The sequence below is a fragment of a genome, unplaced genomic scaffold, assembly GCF_019419815.1.
Source record: "Pyrus x bretschneideri cultivar Hongxiangsu unplaced genomic scaffold, Pyrus_bretschneideri_v1 Contig17, whole genome shotgun sequence".
In the NCBI taxonomy this organism is placed as follows: Eukaryota; Viridiplantae; Streptophyta; class Magnoliopsida; order Rosales; family Rosaceae; genus Pyrus; species Pyrus x bretschneideri.
The window spans coordinates 5,982,069-6,005,408 of NW_025999468.1; the positions used below are offsets into that span (position 1 = coordinate 5,982,069).

At 36.7% G+C, this 23,340-nt stretch overlaps 3 protein-coding genes and 1 long non-coding RNA gene across 4 annotated transcripts; 1 reads left to right on the forward strand and 3 right to left on the reverse strand.

Moving 5' to 3' along the window:
* Window positions 1-1,322: 1,322 nt before the first annotated feature.
* On the reverse strand, window positions 1,323-3,039 carry LOC108865468 (cytochrome P450 736A117-like). Its single transcript, XM_018642257.2, has 2 exons — window positions 2,145-3,039; window positions 1,323-1,991 (listed from the first exon to the last, which is right to left on the reverse strand). The coding sequence occupies exons 1-2, from the start codon at window positions 2,841-2,843 to the stop codon at window positions 1,380-1,382; spliced, it is 1,311 nt and encodes a 436-aa protein (XP_018497773.2). The 5' UTR covers window positions 2,844-3,039; the 3' UTR covers window positions 1,323-1,379.
* A 3,189-nt stretch (window positions 3,040-6,228) lies between these two features.
* On the forward strand, window positions 6,229-7,324 carry LOC125476094. The gene is made up of 2 exons (XR_007257429.1): window positions 6,229-6,318; window positions 6,520-7,324. It is a non-coding gene; the product is annotated as an uncharacterized LOC125476094 (long non-coding RNA).
* A 966-nt stretch (window positions 7,325-8,290) lies between these two features.
* On the reverse strand, window positions 8,291-14,637 carry LOC108865471 (cytochrome b-c1 complex subunit 6-1, mitochondrial-like). Its single transcript, XM_048581760.1, has 4 exons — window positions 14,594-14,637; window positions 14,281-14,360; window positions 8,414-8,508; window positions 8,291-8,323 (listed from the first exon to the last, which is right to left on the reverse strand). Exons 1-4 carry the CDS (start codon window positions 14,635-14,637, stop codon window positions 8,291-8,293), a joined length of 252 nt encoding a protein of 83 aa, XP_048437717.1.
* A 5,182-nt stretch (window positions 14,638-19,819) lies between these two features.
* Window positions 19,820-21,606, reverse strand: LOC103926936 (cytochrome P450 736A117-like). Its single transcript, XM_018642259.2, has 2 exons — window positions 20,650-21,606; window positions 19,820-20,495 (listed from the first exon to the last, which is right to left on the reverse strand). Exons 1-2 carry the CDS (start codon window positions 21,583-21,585, stop codon window positions 19,884-19,886), a joined length of 1,548 nt encoding a protein of 515 aa, XP_018497775.2. The 5' UTR covers window positions 21,586-21,606; the 3' UTR covers window positions 19,820-19,883.
* Between the last annotated feature and the right edge of the window lie 1,734 nt (window positions 21,607-23,340).

Consider the following 23,340-nt stretch of genomic DNA (forward strand, 5'->3'; position numbering starts at 1 on the left):
CTTTGAAAGAAGACAGTTCGTAATTTCGGATCATTGAAACAAAATCTGGAGTGAACCCCACGATATGTCTCTCAAATAAGATTATTTGAGGGATTTGTCAATGGACAGGACATTACATTCACACAAACACATACTTATAGATATATACCACAAATAAAAAATAAAAAGTAATAAAAAAAACACTAAACGTGATCTTTTAGTTGGTTAAAGTCAGTCAGCTATGGCACAATATAGTCATATATTACATTAAAACTTAGTTAATGAAATCTAAACCAAGCATCATCTGACAAGCAACTAGAAGAAAGATATCATGAGATACAGCATATATGATTTTCTTTACTTCCATTAGTCACGAGTTAAACTAAAGCTCCCCAAACCTAACTTTAATAATATAACAGAAAATATTATTAAATCGTCGTAAGTTTTCTGTTTATGATTTATGGTGTCATGCAAGCGTATATCTGACCTTAACTGCTGCAAATGATTATTTCCATTTGGCTTGTTGTGTGGGATATTAATTATGCAGGATCTCATTGAGATAGATGATAACAAACAGTGCGAGATCACTGGAGATGTTGGTTTCGGTTCGGATGAAGTTAGGCGTGTCCAAAAAACAAACCAAAATTGGATTTCTAAACTTGGAAAAATGTGTGTTGCAAGATTGAGGGAGCTAATTCTTGTATGCTATGTTTCCATATTCATTCTGCTGGACTAGGATTTCAGCGTACTCGACGGGTATTTGTAGTCCTGTTCTAAGGATGGTTTAAAGGAACTGGTTGATCTGAAATCGATCATCTTAATGACACTGTGTATCTTATCAATTCGAGTTGCTTATTTTTGTGACTACAAATTGATGATGCCCAACGAAAATGGAAGCATTCTTTCTCATCTGATTATCGATTAAACTTAAACATGTTCCTATGTGTGACGCAGCACCAGCGTACAACGGTTACAAATGTAAATCGTGAAGAACAAAGGTTTCTAGAGAGATTGAGACACAATAGAAAGGTTGTTTGATTATTGATTGATGGATGACATTACAGATGGAAACCAACAACTTAAATAACATAATCAAAATGCTGTGGGGGATGCCCAAGGGGCTTAGGGAATTAACTGAAATCAAAATGACATTAATCGGACAATAACTTTTTCTAGAATTTGAAGCATTTTATGTTGTAGAAATTAAAATTCAGTTTGGAAGCTAAATGATCGTTTTTGCCTTAAACATGACTGGCTTATGGTATAACTTCTTCTTTTTTAGAATTTGAAGCATTTTATTTTATTTATCTTTCTTCGTCTGAATTGACCCATAACTTTTTCTACATCAATCGAGTACAAAATACTTTACACGCGCACACAAACGTTAACATTTATATATTTCAGCAAGAATATGGAATTGCTACTGCTTTTAGAGGATACTTTCTCTGGACAGTCGCACCTGTGGACTCAGTCATGTCTAGGTCCTCCCCTCTTGCACCACCAGGCAATGCCCAATCAAACTTGTGCACTAAATTTGCCAAAGCAATCTCTTTAACAGCCACAGCAAACTGAATTCCGGGGCAACCCCGTCTGCCAGCCCCAAACGGAATTAATTCGTAGTCAGTCCCTTTATAGTCTATGTCACTATTCAAGAACCTTTCCGGCTCGTACTCCTCTGGGTTGTTGTATGACTTGGGATCTCTTCCAATCTGCCATGCATTCACTATAACTTGTGTGTTGGCCTTAATGTCGTAACCGCTTATTTTAACATCTTGGGTTGACATCCTAGGCAACAGTAGCGGAAGTGGAGGATGTAAGCGAAGAGTCTCCTTAATCACGGCCTTCAGGTAGTGCATTCCGACTAAATCATCCTCTATTATGTCTGTTTTGTTGCCGACTATTCCCCGTACCTCGTTCTGCAATTTTTTCATCACTCTGGGATGCCTTAAAAGCTCAGACATTGTCCACTCTAGGGCTGTGTATGTCGTATCAGTGCCAGCTGTAAACATATCCTGCAAGGTTGTTCATTAACTTAATTATTCTAAACATATATTGCATTGCATATTCGTTATCATTTGGTAGAACTAGTTCAAAAAAACTCAACCATAAAATCAATTTTTAGTGCCTGTGTCGCACACACAGCAGTAAGAGAGAATGTTCATTACCAAGGTAATAGCTTTGATGGAAACTAGATCGAGAGGAATACCAAGCAGGTTTTCTTTCTGAAGGGAAAGCAAAATGTCCACAAGATCCTTTTCGTGCTCGTTCTTGACATGATCGCCATCCATATGCTCTTGAACAACTGTCTGTAAGAAGTCATCATATCGTTTAGCGAGATCGTCTTGCTTGGCATCCAAACCATTGAGACGTGAGAACCAAGAAAGCCATGGGATATAGTCACCAATATTGATGCGTGACATGATCGCAGTGAACTCCACGGAAAGCCCCTTAAACATCTTCCCATTTTCGCCGCCATCGCTGTACTTGGTCCCGAGTACAACTCTACAGATAACATCATTAGTAAGTGTCAAAAAGATATCGCTTAAATTAAAAACTGACGATGTAGTTGACGTCGATTGCTTCATGATGTTGTTGATCATGGATTTGGCTTCCTCTTCTCTCACAGTGCTAAAAGAGCGAACCTTTTTGCTGCTCAGAAGATTTAACACACATATGCTCTTGACCTGCCTCCAATACTCGCCATATGGCGCCGATGCCACGTCTTTGAAGTCATAGAGAAGTTTCTTAAAGAAGGTGATCCTGGGTCTGTTGGAGAATGTGATGTCATGGGTCTTCATGACCTCGGAGGCAGCCTCAGCTGACGAGACCACGAGGACTGGCATGCTTCCGAAATGGAGCATCATGAGAGACCCGTGGCGTTGAGCTAAAGCTCGAAGTGAGCGATGAGGGTACAACCCTAGTTGGTGAAGGTTTCCGATGACAGGCAGCTTTCGCGGAGAAGGTGGCGATGAATTTGGGGTGGATGTGAAGGACCATTTGTGTATGAGGATGAGGAAAATGGTCACCAGTAAGAAATACTTGAAGGAAAATGGTTGCAATAAGCTTGATAGGGTTTCAGTTAATAGTTTCATCAGCTCCAGCATTTTCTTTTCTGTTAATCTCTTCTTCTTCTTCCCTAACCTACAGACAATATATATACACATATACATATGGACACACACACACACACACACACACACACACACACACACATATATATATATATATATATATATATATATATAAAAGATCGATCAGAATAAACAAACAAATTAATTACTAGAGACTTTAAACAAGAACGCCGTAAAATGCAGGAAACCTGGTCGAGTTTATTTATTTACGAGTAATGTTATTTATACCATGTTTTTGTACCATATTTTCATACCACGCACCTTAGATGTCATTTGATGTGGGCAACCACATCATTTGAATTAATCAGATTTTTAAATTTAGTTCATTATTTAACAAACTAATAATTAAGAAAAACTAGTTAATTAAATGATGATTGTGGTATACGAGGAGTCTTTCTCCTTCCTTTCCTTGGGTTTTTCAAAATTTTCAAATGATGTGGCTGTCCACATCATATGCCATCTAAGGTGGTATAGAAATGTGGTACAAAAATATGGTATGAATAACATTACTCTTTATTTATTGCATTTTTCTTTCAGAAATGTTATTTTTACCACATATTCGTATCATGCATCTTTTGAATAGAGATATGATCCACATGTGATATAGGGCCCTAACCTTATTAGAGAGATGTTACAAATTGATAGTACAAAAATGTGGTAAATGTAACATTACTCTTTTTCTTTTGTTTTCTGAAAATGACAATCCACGACCAGTAATATTTTCTTTCTAATACTAATTAGACAGGATTTGATGATTTTGAATCTTCCCTTTCCATTAATTAATAAACTTGGTGTACACACACACACACACAATATATATATATCACCATCTTCGATCTATGTATGTAGCCTTGTTTTGGTACGGAGGATTGGATTGGAATGAATCTCTTTAAATTTAAGCTATTTGAAGGAATAGAGAATGGCAAAGTGGTAAGTTGCCTTAGTGGACAAAGTCTTCCACTTCAACCACTGTGAACCAAACCGAATCGAATAGTAACTTCAGTTTGATTTTCGGTATAGACAAAAAACTGAACCGAACCCAACCCTACTTTAGATCAACTTAAGTAGTGTAGATTATCTATCGTTCTTTGATAGATCTCTATAAAAGTAGATGAGAATGAATTTTCATTTTAAGACCAAATTTTTTAGTTTTTCTATATAACTTCTTCAAAGTAATTCTCACGAGTTTTTTCAAGTTAGCAGTCAATCTATGTGAATCTCACGTCAAAGAATGAATGGACCTCTTATTTGCTTCATTATAAGAGTTGGATTACTCTCCAAATTGTGACTTCGTTTATGGTGGAACCTCACTTTATTTTTGGTATCAATGCACCCTAATCAACGTGTTGAGCCTAATAGTCCATGTGCTCTCACGTCACCCGATATGCATTGTCCATTACTTCATGTGTTAGATTTAGATAACTACATACAACCAAGCCTTATTTCGCTAAGCAACAACAACAACAACCAAGCCTTATTTCACTATGTAGGGTCGGCTGTATGAATCCTAGAATGCCAATGCGCTCGATTTTTTGCCAATTCTTCTGTTAGCTCCAAGTACTCCATATCATTTCTTATAGTATATTTTAAAGTCTTCCTAGATCTTCCTCTACTCCTTTTGCCCTGAGTCTCCGTCTCATAGTTGCATCTTTTAACTGGAGCATCTATAAGTCTTTGGTTCATGTGTCCAAACCATCTTAACCAATTTTCTCTCATCTTATCTTCAATTGTGGTCACTCCTACTTTAACTCGGATATCCTTATTCTTAATCCTATCGATCCTGTCTCGTGTGACTATACATCCAACGAAACATTCTCATTTCCACTACACTCATTTTTTTTTTTTTGCATGTGTTGCTTTTTGGACACTGAACACCAAATGCACTCTTCCATTTCATCCATCCAACTTCTATTCTATGGTTGGTATCTCTATCTAATTCTCCATTATTTTGCAAGATAGATCCAAGATAACGAAAATGTTCACTCAATTTTATGGTACAACCGTATATATCATTGTAAAAAGTTAGGTTGTCAATATTTTATGGTAGAACCTCAACTTTCTTTGATCATTGTGTTTTAGTTTGCCAATAATCTAGAGATGACTAGGGTAATAATATTACAATTATATTTAATGAAAATATGGCTTTAGATCTTAAAACTCAATTTTCTTTGCTTAATCCGACATAATTTACTTTTCTAACTAAAACCTAGTGATTAAGCTCCACTAAGCAAATTTCTTAATTAAGTGTGATTTTACACAATTTTTATATTTGTTATCTACAATTAATTGTATGGATTATGTGAATCAATGTCATGAAATATTTTTCAAACTGCAAATTGAAGCATGAAATATATTTTGAACTCCATCAATGGCTAATCTAACAAATTCTATTATTTGACCAAAAAAAAGTTTTGGGGGGGGGGGGGAATTAATGATTCTGGAAAAAAAAAATATTTAAAAAAAAATGTATGAGGGGTATTGATGCTATTGGCCAGCTCATGAAATATAAGCTAGTATTAGGAAGATTAATTTACCTACCCCATGCATATTACTCTTGGTCTTCCACATCTATCTATCTATTTTGGAGGAAAAAAAATTATGTATTATTTTATTTGATAAATCAAATAGGTAAATTAATAAAAAAAATTATTAAATATTTCATTGATATTTTTCCATGGAGGATTTTTGTTAAATATTTATATGTAAACAAGTTTTTGGTTAGAAAATACGAGTTGTAAGGACCTCTTACCTCACCTATTTGTAATGAACCTTTATTTCTAGCTACATACGGATCATATTATATGTATGCAGCTATATGGTATGAACAATTCAAACATGATATGAACAATTCAAACATCAACAAAAATAAAATGCCAAAACGCTGAAATGAAGAGATGGTGGATGCTGTTTGTCCTCTTCGATGATATGTATGCAGCTATATGGCTTTTATTTGTTTAAGTTATAAATATGGTGGATGACCCAAATGAAAGAAATTGAAGTCTTTACTGTTCACTTGAAGACTTTGTAGATAAGGTTAGCTTGCTTTTTGTAATAGGCGGATGAAAAATCTTTATATAAGGGTGAATATAGTTCATTGTACACGCAACAAAACATCACACGCAAAATAAAGAAAAGAGATGCAGAAGAAAATAACAGTGAGCTATACTAAGGCAAGAGATAAGAGGAAAACTATGGCTGCTTTGAGAACGTAAGCATATTTGCCAAATTTTGTAAATATTATGCTTTATTTATTTTATATTTCATTGTATACATATCATCTATTTTACAATATTTAACAACTTTTCTATTATAATTCCATCATTTGACGCTTTTTAATCATACATCCATCATTATAATTCCATCATTCCAACATTATTTTTTTTACTAAGATTCAATCTACATTCTGCAGCATGCTCATGCATTTTTTTTATGTATCTACCATTAGAGGCGGATCAAATTTGGGCTGTGGTGGAAGAGAAGAACAGCCGTAGATGCCGATTGCAGCTCACGTTCTGCAAAACAGAAGGAGAAAGAAAAAAGACAATTTTTTTTTTTTTTTTTTAAAGATTTGACCAAAACTGTTGTTTTGAGTCAAATCATTAAAAAAAAAAAAAAAAAAAAACTAAAAAGCACTGCAACATAAGAGATCTTTCGGATCCACATGAAAGAGCATTTAGTAGTAGCAAACATTTTTTTTGAACAAACGATATTGTTTACATTAAGATAGAAATGGTGGCTTTAATTAATTTTACAATGAATTAGTAATAATATGATTCAAATTCGCTTTTAGTATTAGCAACATTTTTAATTCAAAAGTTCAAAGCATTTTCAAATGACTTTTGAGTAAACCCAAAGCCATTAAACCCTAAAAAGAAATCCATGTTTGAGACCCTTCGGAACCACGTGAAAGAGAATTTAATGGTCACCAGAGCACCTTAACCCCGTGTACCAGTTATACTGAAAAATCTGTCCTCAATCCCACTATCTCCCATTCCCCACCCCACTTGACCACCAAAGGCCACCGCTAGCAGTACAACACCAGACTCTCTCTCTCCATAACGTTGACAATGAAACTATCATGACATGTTTTGAACAGTCTTTGTATCTTGTATTGTTGTTTGTACAAAGATTATGGATGAAAAAAATGTAGTTTGTTGTTTATTTTTTCAATTTATCTTCGTCTAATTTTTATTGGAACTTTTATATTGGGACAACTCGATGTTAAAATCTTGAATCTGGCACTGTCTACTGTGAATGAATGACATGGACTAAAACAAAAAAACATATTAACAGGTTGGTTCGATAAAACATTTGACCCGTTAAATTTCGACCTGATTTCTGATTTTTTTCGTGTCGTTCATAAAATTGCAAATCTAGTTCACACCCTATTTTCCCTTGTAATTGGATACGTCTAAAATCTAGTACTTCTGTGCTTGTAACTGGATAGTTTCAAAGTTCAACTCTATTAATGGTGACATGGGTATAGGTATGGTAATTCAACAAATAAATCCAATAACTTTGGATAACCGTCCGAACGGGGGCAAATTTGGGGATGAAAATTGAGGTATTTTTCGGATATGGGGAAAAACCGTGAATATTATTCGATTACGGTTTTGTTTATGATTATAGGAATCCCCAATCCATTTCTGTCACGCTTCCGCCCCAAATGATATAGTATAATATAAATACACTACACTACAATACAATACAATATAATATATTCACGTATGGAAATTATCTGATAGTTTTGTTTTCGGTGCATTTTTGCTCACCCACCTCTAAGCATGCCAAGTGTCCTCTTACTTGACCCTAGTTAACCTTTTCATTTATTATTAATTATATTATATAATAATGCATTAACCATCATTTTAGCATTATCTTTTAATTTTTTTAATTTTAGCATGATTATACAAGTAATTGACACGCTAGCCAGATGAACTCCAAAGCGTCTTAACTTGTGTTTACAAGACTATCAAGAAATTAACGTGTGTGTCGAGCGCACCAAAAACCATAACTTTACTTTTTATTCATCACAAATTTAGTGCCTCTCCATATTCATAACATGTATCATACATCCATCCCTAGTTCAGGGAAAAAAACATACTCTTCTGAAGCATTGAGATTGAGTTAAAATCTGAAAAACAAAATGCCACCATTTTAGGGCAAAACTAATCACCACATCACTTCAGCTTCGCGAAAAGCTTCGGAGCAACCTGCATCGCGCAATTATAGTTTTTGGCTTTTAGGTCAACAAACAAGACAGTATAACTAAATGAGTTTCAAGACCATTGAACACTACTAACACATTTGTCGATACAAGACCAGAAATCAAAATATTGTCCAGTACAATGCTTGTGTCCGCTTTCATAATCTTGGATCCTCTTAACGCATGCCTGAAGTATGAAATTGCCATTTTTACACACCCTTTGCAAACTAATTCAAATTCTAGGGCTACAAACTTCCGTGTAGGTCAACCAAGTTGGGAAACACTTGTGTTTTCTTGTTCATCTCTGGCAAAAGGTAGAAAACCACAAAATAATTACAGTGGAGAGTTTAACAGTTAATAGTCTAAATCTTAACTATCTCTATTTATTCATTCCATATAGTTAGGGTGAAATATTTCTGACTTCCTTTTGTTTCCTCATGACTAGTTGTTGACTTGTATACTATTTTCCTTTAATTCTGGTATTCCTATAATATTGGGTTTCCTAGTTTAGGTTGTAGATTGATTGTAATTATTCTTTCTCTGGCAACATGTAGAAAACCACAAAATAATTACATTGGAGAGTTTAACAGTTAATATTCTAAATCTTAACTATCTCTATTTATTAATTCCATACAATTAGGGTGAAATATTTCTGACTTCCTTTTGTTTCCTCATGACTAGTTGTTGACTTGTATAATATTTTCCTTTAATTTTGGTATTCCTATAATGTTGGGTTTCCTAGTTTAGGTTGTAGATTGATTGTAATTATTCTTTCCTTATTATAGTAGGATTGTACATGATTATATATACCTCAAAATGAGAAGAATACAATTAACACATTCAAAGCATTCTCTTCTTGGCATCAGAGCCAGGTCGTAAAAAAAGGAAAGAAAGTTTCGAACCCTAACATGGTTTGTTATTGTGCCATGCACAGCACCACCGTGGTGCCTCTAACAAACAGCGAGCAATGTGAAGTTGTTGTTGTGTCCCGATCTTACTGCCCTGAATTCTGATAAGCAACATGTGATGTTGCTACCCCAAGTACCTTTGTTGTTGCACAGGTTTTCTACTCTCCGTGAAAGATGTATGTCGAGAACAACCAAATCATTTCTGCTACCGCTCTGGTCCTGATTCAGCCGAATAATTCAAACTTCAACATTGGGATGGTTTTGGATGAGAATAACTATGATTTATGGGATCCTCTTATTCAAATTCATATTGCTAGAAGGAAGAAGATGAGATATCTTCATGCGCCCATTAAGGCTCATGCAGAGGATGATCCTAAATATGATGATTGGTTCTCTGAAGATTAGAGAATTAAGAGTTGGCTCTTGTCGGCAATGAAGCCGAAGATCATGAAATGTTATATTTGTTTGTCAACTTTGAAAGAGATCTGGGATGCTCGTAAGGCTGCTTATTTTGATAAGAGTGATGAGGCTAGAATTTATTCATTAAATCAGAAAGCCTTACGTCTCAGGCAAAATGGGCGGCCTTTGGCTAGTTACTTTGAAGAATTGATAGAGATTTTTTCAAGAATTAGACCACTTTAATAAAGTGGCCATGGCATGTGAAAAAAGATGTCCTGATTTTCCAGAAGACAACCGAGCGACAAAGGTCATATTTGTTTCTTGGTGGGCTTGATGATGGGTATGATCAAGTTCATGGAGAAATATTGCGCAAATACCCACCACTTGTACTTTAGGCTGCTTATGCGTATGTCCATTGTGAAGTAGATCGCAAGGAAGCTATAAAGATGGAGGGCTAAAGCTAAGAACCGACTGCAATGGCAGCCAAATCCCATGGTCCCTCCAACCACACCGATCGAGGTGGGTCTAAGAATAAAAGTGGGCAGCCCTGAACCGGGCAACCCGGTTGTGATTGCCCTCAGGGTAAATGTCCCTATTGTGGTATGATGGGACATTCCAAAAGTCGATGCTTTGAGCTAATTGGGCATCCCAATAATTGGGATAAGACACGTGATCCTCGCTTCAACAAACCTCAAGCTTATGTTGCAAAAACTAAGGATGATTCAGCGGATGTAGCAAGCAAAGCATCAGCTTTGATTACCGCGACAGGTATTGGTGGTAAGGCATTTAATGTCTGCACTTCTGTTATGAATAATACATGGATAATTGATTATGGAGCGACTGAACATATGACTTGTGATTCTAGACTGGTTTACTCACTAAAAAACTCTACCTACACCGAGGTTAATGTGGCTAATGGTAATGCCACCCTAGTCTTTGGGTAAGGCCCGATTTCCCTTTCTGATACCATGAAACTTGATACTATTCTTATGGTTCCCTCCTTGAATTATAATTTATTATCGGTTACCCAAATAACCCTTGGCTTACATTGTTTGGTGGTGTTTTGACCTTATTTTTGTGTATTTAAGGACATACGGACGCATAAGACGATTGGTTATGGTATTAGACGAGGAAAGTTATACTACCTCGAGTTGAATTCCAGTAGCTCGGGACTTTTCACTCAAGTACTATCAGCGAATGAGACTCCACCAGAGAATAATAAAGGGTCCGATGTGTGGATGTGGCATTGTCATCTTGGCCATACTTCGTTTGGTTATTTGTATAAGTTATTTCCTAGTTCGTTTGGGAAAAACGATGTTTCTCAGTTTAAGTGTGATTTGTGTGAAATGGCTAAAAGCCATTGAACTTCTTTTCCCCTAAGTTTAAATAAGAGCTCTGTTCTTTTTTTATGATTGTGCAGGGGCCCTTCCAAAACTGCCTTTCTTGGTGGAGCTCGTTGGTTTGTCACATTTATTGATGATTGTACAAGAATGACTTGGGTTACTTTGCTAAAATCGAAAAGTGATGTGAGTATGGCCTTTCAAAAATTTCACAAAATGGTTTCGATACAAAACAATATGAAAATTCAGATGGTTCGAAGTCATAATGGAGGCGAGTATGTTAATATTGAACTCTGTTTTTTCTTTGATACGCACAATATTGTTCATCAGACACATGTTCGTATACTCTTCAACAGAATGGGGTGGTTGAACGGAAGAATCGACACTTGTTAGAAATGGTTCGTGCTTCTCTTATTGAGGAATGTCTTCCCTTGTATTATTAGGGTGAGGCCCTCACGTCGGCTTCCTACCTTATTAATTGGCTTCCTTCTTGTACCCTCGAGTTTCAGACACCATTTCAAACTCTTATGTCTCTACTTAGCTGCCCACCAATCCCTAACCTTTCCCCTCGAGTTCTCGACTGCGTGGCTTCTGTCTACGTGCTTCATTCACAACAGCAAAACAAACTTAAACCTCGAGCTCTTTAATGTGTGTTTATGGGGTATGCTAGTACTCAGAAAGGTTATTGGTGCTATCACCCTCCCACTAAGAAAATGTTTATCACTGCTGATGTCATTTTTCATGAAACAGAGATGTATTTTGGTTCCTCTGAGTCCTCACTTTATGGGGAGTTTCAAGGTGATGCAATTTGTATGTTTGATTATGGAACCGAGCAACAAGCTATGGTGCAGCCACCCACCACCGAAAGACAGACCACTCCACAGCCACCTGCTGTCAAGCAGCAAGCTACGGTGCAGCAACCGACCGCCGAGCAGCAGGCTACTGCAAATCAGCCTACCACCGAACATATGTCGATTGCACATCAGCTTTCTGTCAAGTCTGAGATAGCAGGAGACATGTCTCATTCGGCCCCATTGCAGGTGGAACCCACGGTTGTAAAAAAAACAGTACATGCTGACTCGTCCCTTAATGATTCTTATAACTAATCGTCTTCTGCGCCAAATGAACCACCGCTTTGTAGTCTCCTGGAAAGAATTAATTGAGGTATTCCTAAACCCATTTATGAGGTAGGCCCTAAGTGTAAAACTAAGTATTCAATGAGCGAACCGAGAGTGAGGTACCCATTAAACAACTATGTGTCCACTTGTCACCTGTTTGAAACAAATAAGTCGTTTGTGAATCAATTGCCTACTGTATATATTCCTAACAGTGTGCAAGAAGCCTTAGCCGATCCTAGATGGAAAGAAGCAATGAATGAGGAACTAAGGTCGTTGAAGAAGAATGCTACCTGGGAACTGTCGAACTTGCCAGCAGGCAAGAAACTTGTGGGATGTAAATGGGTTTATACAGTGAAATACAAAGTAGATGGAACGGTTGATCAGTTTAAAGCAAGACTAGTAGCAAAGGTGTACATTCAGAAGTATGGCATAGATTACAGAGACACCTTTGTGCCAGTAGCCAAGATCAATATTGTCCGAGTTCTCTTGTCCATGGTAGTGAACCTAGATTGGCCACTTTAACAATTTGATGTCAAAAATGCATTCCTACATGGAGATTTAACTGAAGAAATTTATATGGAGATTGCACTGAGATGTACTAGAATAAACATGAATAAATGTAAGGTATGTAAGCTAAAGAAGTCACTATATGGATTAAAGCAGTCACCAAAGGCATGGTTCGGCAAGTTTACTAAATCAATGAAGGCCTTCGGGTATTAGCCAAAGCAATTGGGATCACACCCTGTTCTTGAAACAAAAGAATAAAAAAATTACAGCACTCATTGTATATATGGATGACATGGTGGTTACCTAGAATGACTCAGTGGAACAATCGGCTCTAAAGAAGTATTTGTCTACGGAGTTCAAAATGAAAGATCTTGGATCACTGAAATACTTTCTTGGGATTGAAGTATCAAGAGGCAAGCCTGGGATATTCTTGTCCCAAAGAAAGTATATCATTGATTTGTTAAAGGAGACTGAGATGTTAGCTTGTAAACCTGTAGCAACTCAATTGGCTGAAGGAACGAAGTTGAGCCTCGACAAGAATCAAGTACCGGTAGACAAAGGAAGATATCAAAGGTTAGTTGGGAGATTGATGTATTTGGCACATACAAAACCTGATCTTGCTCATGCGTTGGGCATAGTCAGTCAGTATATGCATGATCCTAGAGAACAACATATGAGTACGGTAATGAGGATATTGTATTACTTGAAGGGAAGTCCAGGTAAAGGAATTCTATTTAGGAAAAATGAGCATTTCAAAATTGAAGGGTATACTGATGCCGATTGGGTGGGTTCAGTAGCTGATCGATGCTCAACATCAGGATATTTCACTTTTGTTGGTGGTAAAAAGCAAAATGTAGTAGCTTGTTCAAATGCAGAAGCAGAATATAGAGTTATGGCTCTTGCTATTTGTGAACTCTTGTGGCTTAAGTTTCTATTACGAGATTTGGGGGTCAATCATAGTTCGCCGATGAAGTTATTTTGTGACAACAAAGCTGCTAGGGATATCGCTCTTAATCCAGTACAACATGATAGGACGAAGCAGGTGGAGGTTGATAGATTCTTCATTAAAGAGAAATTGGAGGGAAAAATAATTGAATTGCCCCTAATTAGGACCGAGGATCAAGTGCCTGATATACTCACAAAGGCTGGTTCGAGTGACAAGTTCTCAAGCTTCTTGAACAAGTTGGGCATGTGTGACATGTATGCACCAACTTGAGGAGGAATGTTGACTTGTATAATATTTTCCTTTAATTCTGGGATTCCTATAATTTTGGGTTTCCTAGTTTAGGTTGTAGATTGATTGTAATTATTCTTTCCTTATTGTAGTAGGATTGTACATGATTATATACACCTCAAAATGAGAAGAATACAATTAATACATTCAAAGCATTCTCTTCCCTAGTGATGACCCACCACTGACCAATTGTTTATAAATTATATTACATGTTTGACTATCATCTCCTGTCATTGTGAGTTTATGCTGAACTCTTGAATCTTGAATGAAAAGTTGCTTTCTATTTTTCAGAATTTTGCCAAACCGTTTTTGGTGTTTGGTATGTGCCTTACTAGCAAGCAAGACATTAGATGTCAAGCTGGTCTTCAAGGACGAACCTTAACCTGGTCAGAGTAATGAAACAAGGGAGAAAGACAGTTCATTGCCAAAAAAACCTTAGGGTGTTGCAAATTCCTGATACTCGAGGAACGGTTTCACACATTTTGGATTGCACGACTTTTCGGGGTACTTCTTTTGATAAATAGGTTCCTCGTCCGCCCTAAATATGTTTTACCAAAACTAATACAAAAAATAGAAAAGTCATATAAACTATACGTGCACACAAAAAAGAAAAGGGACATGCTCAATATAAATCGACAATAGATCGGCGTTGCACACAAAACAAGTAGAGCATTGGAGAGTCCATAAAAGTATTATCACTAAAGAAAGAATTGAGCTACCAATACCACCTATTAAGGGAAGGATCCAGTAGTATAAACATTCATAACTGACCAGTAGTATGAAAATTCCTCGTCCGCCCTAAAAATGTCTCCCATTTCTTATTTTCTACCCCACATTTTTTATCCTCCACTAGAAATCAGAAAAACCAAAACGAAGAAAAAAAAACCAAGAAGGCTCTCCCACAACGATAATAAAATATCGTGGCTTGGCAGAAATAGCTGAAAAGGAAATCCCTATTACGTACAAACATAGCAGACTTCTCAATTCACGGATCCAATTTATGTCTCCCTTCTGTCTGTGTAAACATATTCAGCCAAAGGCTTCTTTGAATAACTTATTACACGGAGAGGAAGCTTCGATTGGGGATCCCTCAAATAAGCTTATTAGAGGGAACACATCTTAGCATTGTATATCAGTGATTTAAACAATCTAAGTTTTCATGTCTTTTCCCGAAGATCATCCTTGCAACAAATCACTCAAATCAGTGGCAGAGCCACATGGTAGCCAGCATAGGGCAGGCCCATCCTGAAATTTTCCAATATATATATATACAAGTTGTCTACTTCCTTTTATAAACAGCTTGTGGTGTATTGATGATTACTATTTGCTAATACTGGAGGAGTGATTGGTTCGAAGCTTGTTGGAGCAAAAAACCTAACCAGACTTCTGTTATAAAATTCAATTGCTCTTTCTAGTCAGTTCACAACTCCACACAAAACAAGGTCTATACAATTTAGAAGAAGAAATTATGCTTAAAGAAAAATCTCATAGGAATAGTTTTGATTCTTAACTTTAAATTTTTGTTGGGGTTTTTTTTCTTTTTATTTATTTATTATTTTATCAAAACTCATAAAGAAGTTATGTTCTTATGATATAATCTTCTCAATACCAATTTTTTCATATGAATTTAGAAGCTCCATCACATTATATATTTATTTGATTAAAAACTTTCATCCCAATTTCCAACTAATTATATTGCCATAATTTGTCTAATTTCTTTCTTATGGTTTAAAGGCCCCTCCTGTGACCAATTTCTGGTCCCGCCACTGACTCAAATCTTACACCATTATTGTATGGCTTTCATTTTAATGTTTCCTTGAAATACCGTGTTCATCTAGTTATTCTACTGAGACTTGATATCTTACAATTTCAAATTTGTCTCACATGAAGATGAACTTTGACAGAAAATCTAGTTTGTCAGATGATGCTTGGTTTAGATATCAATAACAAAGTTTTAATGTAATATATGATGATATTGTGCCATAGCTGACTGACTTTTAACCAACTAAAAGATCACGTTCAGCGTTTTATTATTATTTATTATTTGTTATTTTTATTCGTGGGGTTCACTCCAGATTTTGTTTCAATAATCCGAAATTATGAAATGGCTTCGAAGTTGTAACTAGAGGAATGATATCATGAGATACAGCATATATGATTTCTTTACTTCGATGAGTCACGAGTTAAACTAAGCTCTCCAAACCTAAATTTAATAATATAACAGAAAATATTAATAAATCGTCGTAAGTTTGCTGTTTATGATTTATGGTGTCATGCAAGCGTAAATCTTGATGAAATTAAGGTTCCATCATAAAATTAAATGGCAATATGAGGAGTAATCCAAGACCATATAAGCACATAGTAAACCTTGTCTCTCACCGATGTGGGACAACTCTCAACACGCACCTCCACGTGTGGCGGATTTTCAAGCCTACACGTGGACAACAACATGGATGACATGGCGCGTGTGTGGCCGTTGAGCTTCACATGTGGACAACCTTGCTCAGATACACCATGACGAAATTAAGGTTCCACCATACCAATTGGCAATATGACAAGTAGCCCAAGACCATATAAGCACATAGCAAACCTTGTCCCTCACCGATATTTGTTTGATTAAAAACCTTCATCCCAATTTCCAACTAATTATATTGCTATATTTTGTCTAATTTCTTTCTTATGGCTTAAAGGCCTCTCCTGTGACCAATTTCTGGTTTTGCCACTAACTCAAATCTAACACCATTATTGTATGGCTTTCATTTTAATGTTTCCTTGAAATAGCATGTTCGTCTAGTTATTCTACTGAGACTTGATATCTTACAATTTCAGATTTGTCTCACATGAAGATGAACTTTGAAAGAAGACAGTTCATAATTTCGGATTATTGAAATAAAATCTGGAATGAACCCCACGAATAAAAATAAAAAATAATAAATAATAATAAAACGCTGAACGTGATCTTTTAGTTGGTTAAAAGTCAGTCAGCTATGGCACAATATCATCATATATTACATTAAAACTTTGTTATTGATATCTAAACCAAGCATCATCTGACAAGCAACTGGAAGAATGATATCATGATATATAGCATATATGATTTCTTTACTTCCATGAGTCACGAGTTAAACTAAGCTCTCCAAACCTAAATTTAATAATATAACAGAAAATATTAATAAATCGTCCTAAGTTTGCTGTTTATGATTTATGGTGTCATGCAAGCGTAAATCTTGATGAAATTGAGGTTCCACCATAAAACTAATTGACAATATGAGGAGTAGGTCCAAGACCAAATAAGCACATAGTAAACCTTGTCCCTCACCGATGTGGGACAACTCTCAACATGCCCCCGCACGTGTGGTGGATTTTCAAGCCTACATGTGGACAACAATTGGGTGACGTGGCGCGCGTGTGGCCGTTGGGCTTCACACGTGGACAACCTTGCTCTGATACCATGATGAAATTGAGGTTCCACCATAAAACCAATTGGCAATATGAGGAGTAGCCCAAGACAATATAAGCACATAGCAAACCTTGTCCCTCACCGATATTTGTTTGATTAAAAACTTTCATCCCAATTTCCAACTAATTATATTGCTATATTTTGTCTAATTTCTTTCTTATGGCTTAAAGGCCCCTCCTGTGACTAATTTATGGTTCCGCCACTGACTCAAATCTTACACCATTATTGTATGGCTTTCATTTTAATGTTTCCTTGAAATACCGTGTTCGTCTAGTTATTCTACTGAGACTTGATATCTTACAATTTCGGATTTGTCTCACATGAAGATGAACTTTGAAAGAAGACAGTCTATAATTTCGGATTATTGAAACAAAATATGGTGTGAACCCCACAAATAAAAATAACAAATAATAATCAAACGCTGAACATGATCTTTTAGTTGGTTAAAAGTCAGTCAGCTATGTCACAATATCATCATATTTTACATTAAAACTTTGTTATTGATATCTAAACCAAGCATCATCTGACAAGCAACTAGAAGAATGATATCATGAGATACAGAATATATGATTTCTTTACTTCCATGAGCCACGAGTTAAACTAAGCTCTCCAAACCTAAATTTAATAATATAACAGAAAATATTAATAAATCGTCCTAAGTTTGCTGTTTATGATTTATGGTGTCATGCAAGCGTAAATCTGACTTTAACTTGATTATTTCCATCTGGCTTATTGCGTGGGATGTTAACTATGCTGGATGCCATTGAGATAGATGATGACCTTCTAGCAAACAGTGCGAGATCACTGGAGACGGTGGTTTCGATCGGTTGGGATGAAGTTAGGTGTGTCCAAGAAACAAACCAAGATTGGGTTGCCAAACTTAGAAAAATGTGTACGTTGAAAGATTGAGAAAGCTAATTCTTGTATGCTATGTTTCCATATTCATGCTGCTGGACTAGGATTTCAGCGTACTTGACGGGTAGGAACTGGTTGATCTGAAATCGATTCATCTTAACACTGTGTATCTTATCAATTCGAGTTGCTTATTTTTGTGACTACAAATTGATAGTCAACGAAAATGAAAGCATATGAATGCAATGTTGTAAACAATTGCGAGGGTGACTGAACCAAATCGTAGTTAATCACTCAGCATCACTGAGGCATCCTCATCTGATTGTCGATTATGCTTAAGGAGCAAGTCCACCTCATGCCAATTACTTGGGTAATTAGGCGATCCAACCCTCCAAAATCCAAAACAGTCTCTCCACCCCAGCCCAATCAGCTTTGCTAAGGGAAGCCCAGCATAGCTAGACTGCTCAATCGGGCGGGAATGGCCCAAGTTTGCGACTGAGTAGATCTGTCAGACACCGAGCACCGAGTCGCAGCAGCCACACCGAATGATGCTGAAGCTCTGGAAATTGTACCAGAACTGCCTCTCTTTCCACCCACTCAAAACCCAAGTCATCAGCTCCGGCGATCTCTGGGGCGTCGGCGACCTGTGACTGCCCGTGAAGCTCCAACAATGGCGGCAGATCTGGTTCTTGACAGAGCCATCAGAGACTGGATTCCAGCACGAGATTGCTAACGAGCCCTCCAATCACTTGTCTGCGACTCTTCGTCTGCAACGCCCCCACGCCAGGAAATTCCGACACCCGTTACTAACGGGCCGTTAGACCAAACCCAAAATTGCATTCGCTCCTTCCTCCTACTCATTGAATTCCGAGTCGAGGGCGGGATTAAGAACAACTCGAGAGAGAGAGGAGAGACGGTGGTGAAGATGAGTTGCAGGTTCGACGGGAAGGATAAAATTAATAATAAAATAAATATCTTTATAAAAAATAAGTTTTTAATGCCAATACTTTTTCTTTTTTTTTTTGAAGAACTTTAATGCCAATACTTTGAGCAATTTATTTACGGATGACAATTGTAAGGATGACAAGGATCGAGCTACATTCAATGATCAAGATGCTGATATTTGTCACTAGATTATGTGGTAAGTGCTAGAAATTTTTTAGCGTGATCGATACATGGAGTGGTACATTATATATTACTATAAAAATAGTGAAATATATGTGTTAAAATGTTAATAATTTATAAAATATAATTTCCCACCACTTATATAAAAACACGTGATGTAATGATGTACCACTTGTATTTCGATCATAATTTTGTGTTTGTTGAGAGAAGAGTAAGCACTGTAACTAGTATAAAAGGCAAGATTACAGTTTTATTCATAATACAGTAAAAATATACAATAAGCACTTCTCATTTATCTTTCTCTCTAACTTCTCTCTCTATATTCTGCAATCTCATTACCTCCATTGATAACCTTCAAGCTCAGATCTCTGCATTCTCACAACAATCACTATTCACTAAGGCAATACTTGTCTTTGCCCAATTGTCCGGGCATTTATTGCCTTTGTGAGGTGGACTTTGCTCAAACATGCTCCATTTACTGATAACCTTGCACAATAAGGCAATAATTGTCTTTGCCCAATTGTATGATCTAAGTGCAAAATATTTTACATGCCCATACAAAAAACAACAATAAAGCATTATTTTATTAATTCCCAAAGCGCACGTGCACACAAACAGTATATTTCAGCAAGAATATGGAATAGCTACGGCTTTAAGAGGATATTTTTTATGGACAGTCCCACCCGGGCATTCGGTCATGTCTAGGTCCTCTCCTCTTGCCCCACTAGGCAATGCCCAATCAAACTTGTGCACTAAACTTGCCAAAACAATCTCTTTAACAGCCACAGCAAACTGAATTCCGGGGCATCCCCGTCTGCCAGCCCCAAACGGAATTAATTCGTAGTAAGTCCCTTTATAATCTATGTCATTACCCAAGAACCTTTCCGGCTCGAACTCCTCTGGGTTGTTGTATGACTTGGGATCTCTTCCAATCTGCCATGCATTCACAATAACTTGCGTGTTAGCCTTAATGTCGTAACCGCTTATTTTAACATCTTGGCTTGACATCCTGGGCAGCAGTAGCGGAAGTGGAGGATGTAAGCGAAGAGTCTCCTTAATCACCGCCTTCAGGTAGTGCATTCCGACTAAATCATCCTCTGTTAAGTCTGTTTTGTTGCCGACTATTCCCCGTACCTCGTTCTGCAATTTTTTCATCACTCTGGGATGCCTTAAAAGCTCAGACATTGTCCACTCTAGGGCTGTAGATATCGTATCAGTGCCAGCCGTAAACAGATCCTGCAAGATTATTCATTAACTTAATTATCCTAAACATATATTGATTGCTTGTTCGTTATCATTTGGTAGAACTAGTTCAAAAAAAGTTCGACCATAAAATCAATTTTTAGTGCTTTAGGTCGCGCACACAGCAGTAAGAGAGAATGTTCATTACCAAGGTAATAGCTTTGATGCAAACTCGATCAATAGGAATAGCAAGCACGTTTTCTTTCTGAAGGGAAAGCAAAACGTCCACAAGATCCTTTTCGTCCTCGTTCTTGACATGATCGACATCCATATGCTCTTGAACAATTGTATCTAAGAAGTCATCATATCGTTTAGCCAGATTGTCTTGCTTCGCATCCAAACCATTGAGACGTGAGAACCAAGAAAGCCATGGGACATAGTCACCAATATTGATGCGTGACATGATCTCAGCGAACTCCACGGAAAGCCTCTTAAACATCTTCCTATCTTCACGGCCATCGTTGTACTTGGTTCCCACTGTAATTCTACAGATAACATCATTAGTAAGTGTCAGAAAGATATCGCTTAAATTAAAAACTGACGATGTAGTTGACGTCGATTGCTTCATGATTTTGTTGATCATGGATTTGGCTTCCTCTTCTCTCACAGCGCGAAAAGAGCGAACCTTTTTGCTGCTCAGAAGATGTAACACACATATGCTCTTGACCTGCCTCCAATACTCGCCATAAGGCGCCGATGCCACGTCTTTGAAGTCATAGAGCAATTTCTTAAAGAAGGTGATCTTGGGTCTGTCGGAGAATGTGATGTCATGGGTCTTCATGACGTCGGAGGCAGCCTCAGCCGACGAGACAACGAGGACTGGCATGCTTCCAAAATGAAGCATCATGAGAGACCCGTGGCGTTGGGCTAAAGCTCGAAGTGAGCGATGAGGGTACAACCCTAGTTGGTGAAGGTTTCCGATGACAGGCAGCTTTCGCGGAGAAGGTGGCGATGAGTTTGGGGTGGAGGTGAAGGACCATTTGTATATAAGAATGAGGAAAATAGCCACCAGCAAGAAATATTTGAAGGAAAATGGGCGCCATAAGCATAGGGTTTCACTTATTAGTTTCATCAGTACCACCATTTTCTTTTCTCTTAATCTCTTCTTCTTCCGTAACCTGCAGACAATATATATAAGATCGATCAGACCCCGGCTTTCGACGGACGAGATTGGACAGCACATATCAAAGGAAAAAAAAAATTAATAAACTAACAAAATAATCATCTGTGTTGTAGAAGTCATACGACTGAATAATAAACAAATTACCAGACTTTAAACAAGAATGCCATAAAATGCGGGAATTGCATTTTTTCTTTCAAAAATGTTACTTTTACCCCACACACACACACACACACACACACACACACACATATATATATATATATATATATATATATATATATCTTCTCTCCAATAGAGATGAGATTCATATGTGATGGTAAGCCTTACCTCTATTAGTGAGATGATACAAATGATAATACAAAAATATTGTAAGTATAGCATTACTCTTTTACTTTTGTTTTTTGAGAATGACAATTCACGGACTAGTAATATTTTCTTTCCAAGATTAATTAGATAGGTTTTTATGATTTCGAAATCTTCCCTCTCCATTAATTAAAAAAAACTTGGTACATATATGGTCTTGTTTTGGTACGGAGGATTAGATTGGAATGAATAACTCTTTAATTTAAGTTATTTTGAAGGAAGAAGAAAATGGCAAAGTGGTAAGTTGCCTTGGTAGATATGGTCTTCCTCTTCAACCACTACCGAACTAAACCTAATGAACAGTGACTTCAATTTGGTTTTCGGTTTAGGCAAAAAACCGAATAGAACCAAACTCATCCCTAGTTTAGATCAATTTAGGTAGATTATCTATTGTTCTTTGGTAAACCTCTAAAAAAAATTATAGGAGGATGATTTTTCATTTTAAGGGGATTAGACCAAAATTTCCATTTTCTTCTTTCAACATAACTTGAAAATAGGTACTCATCTATTCCAATTCAATCCTTCATACCAAACAGAGGCTTTTTTTTGTATTATTCTTCTTCAAAGCAGTCGATTTATGTGAATCTCACATCAAGGAATGAATAGACCTCTCACATGCTTCATTCTAAAGAGTTGGATTACCCTCCAAATTGTGACTTGGTTTATGATGGAACCTCTTTTTTTTCTTTTCTTTTTTTTTTTTTCTTTTTTTTTTTTTTTTTTTTTTTTGTTGTATCAAAGCACACTAAACAATGTGCTAAGCCTAACAGTCCGCGTGCTCTCACATTACCCGATGTGCATTTTCTATTACTTCATGTATTAGGTTTACATGATTATATACAATAACAACATGGGAAGTGTTATTGGCACTCCAAAAATCTCATTCTACACTCCTCACAAGTGTATTTTTCATTCATAATATAGAAAGTTTTAGAGTGTAGAATGAGATTTTTGGAGTGCTAATAATAATTCCCTGACAACAAAGTCTTATTCCACCAAATGGGGTCGGCTATATGAATCCTAAAATGCCACTGCACTTAGTTTTTTGCTAAGTCTTCCGTTAGTTTTTTGCTAGGTCTTCCGTTAGCTCCAAGTACTCTATATATATTTTTTATAGTCTCTTTCAAAGTCTTCCTCTACTCTTTTTACTCTGAGCCTTCGTTTCATAGTTACATCTTTTAACTGAGCAATTGTAGGTCTTCAATTCACGTAATAAACCATCTTAACCAATTTTCTCTCATTTTAATTTCAATTGCGGTCACTCATACTTTACCTTAAATATCTTCATTCTTATTCATATCATTTCTCGTGTGCTCATACATCCAACGAAGAATTCTTATCTTTGTTACTATC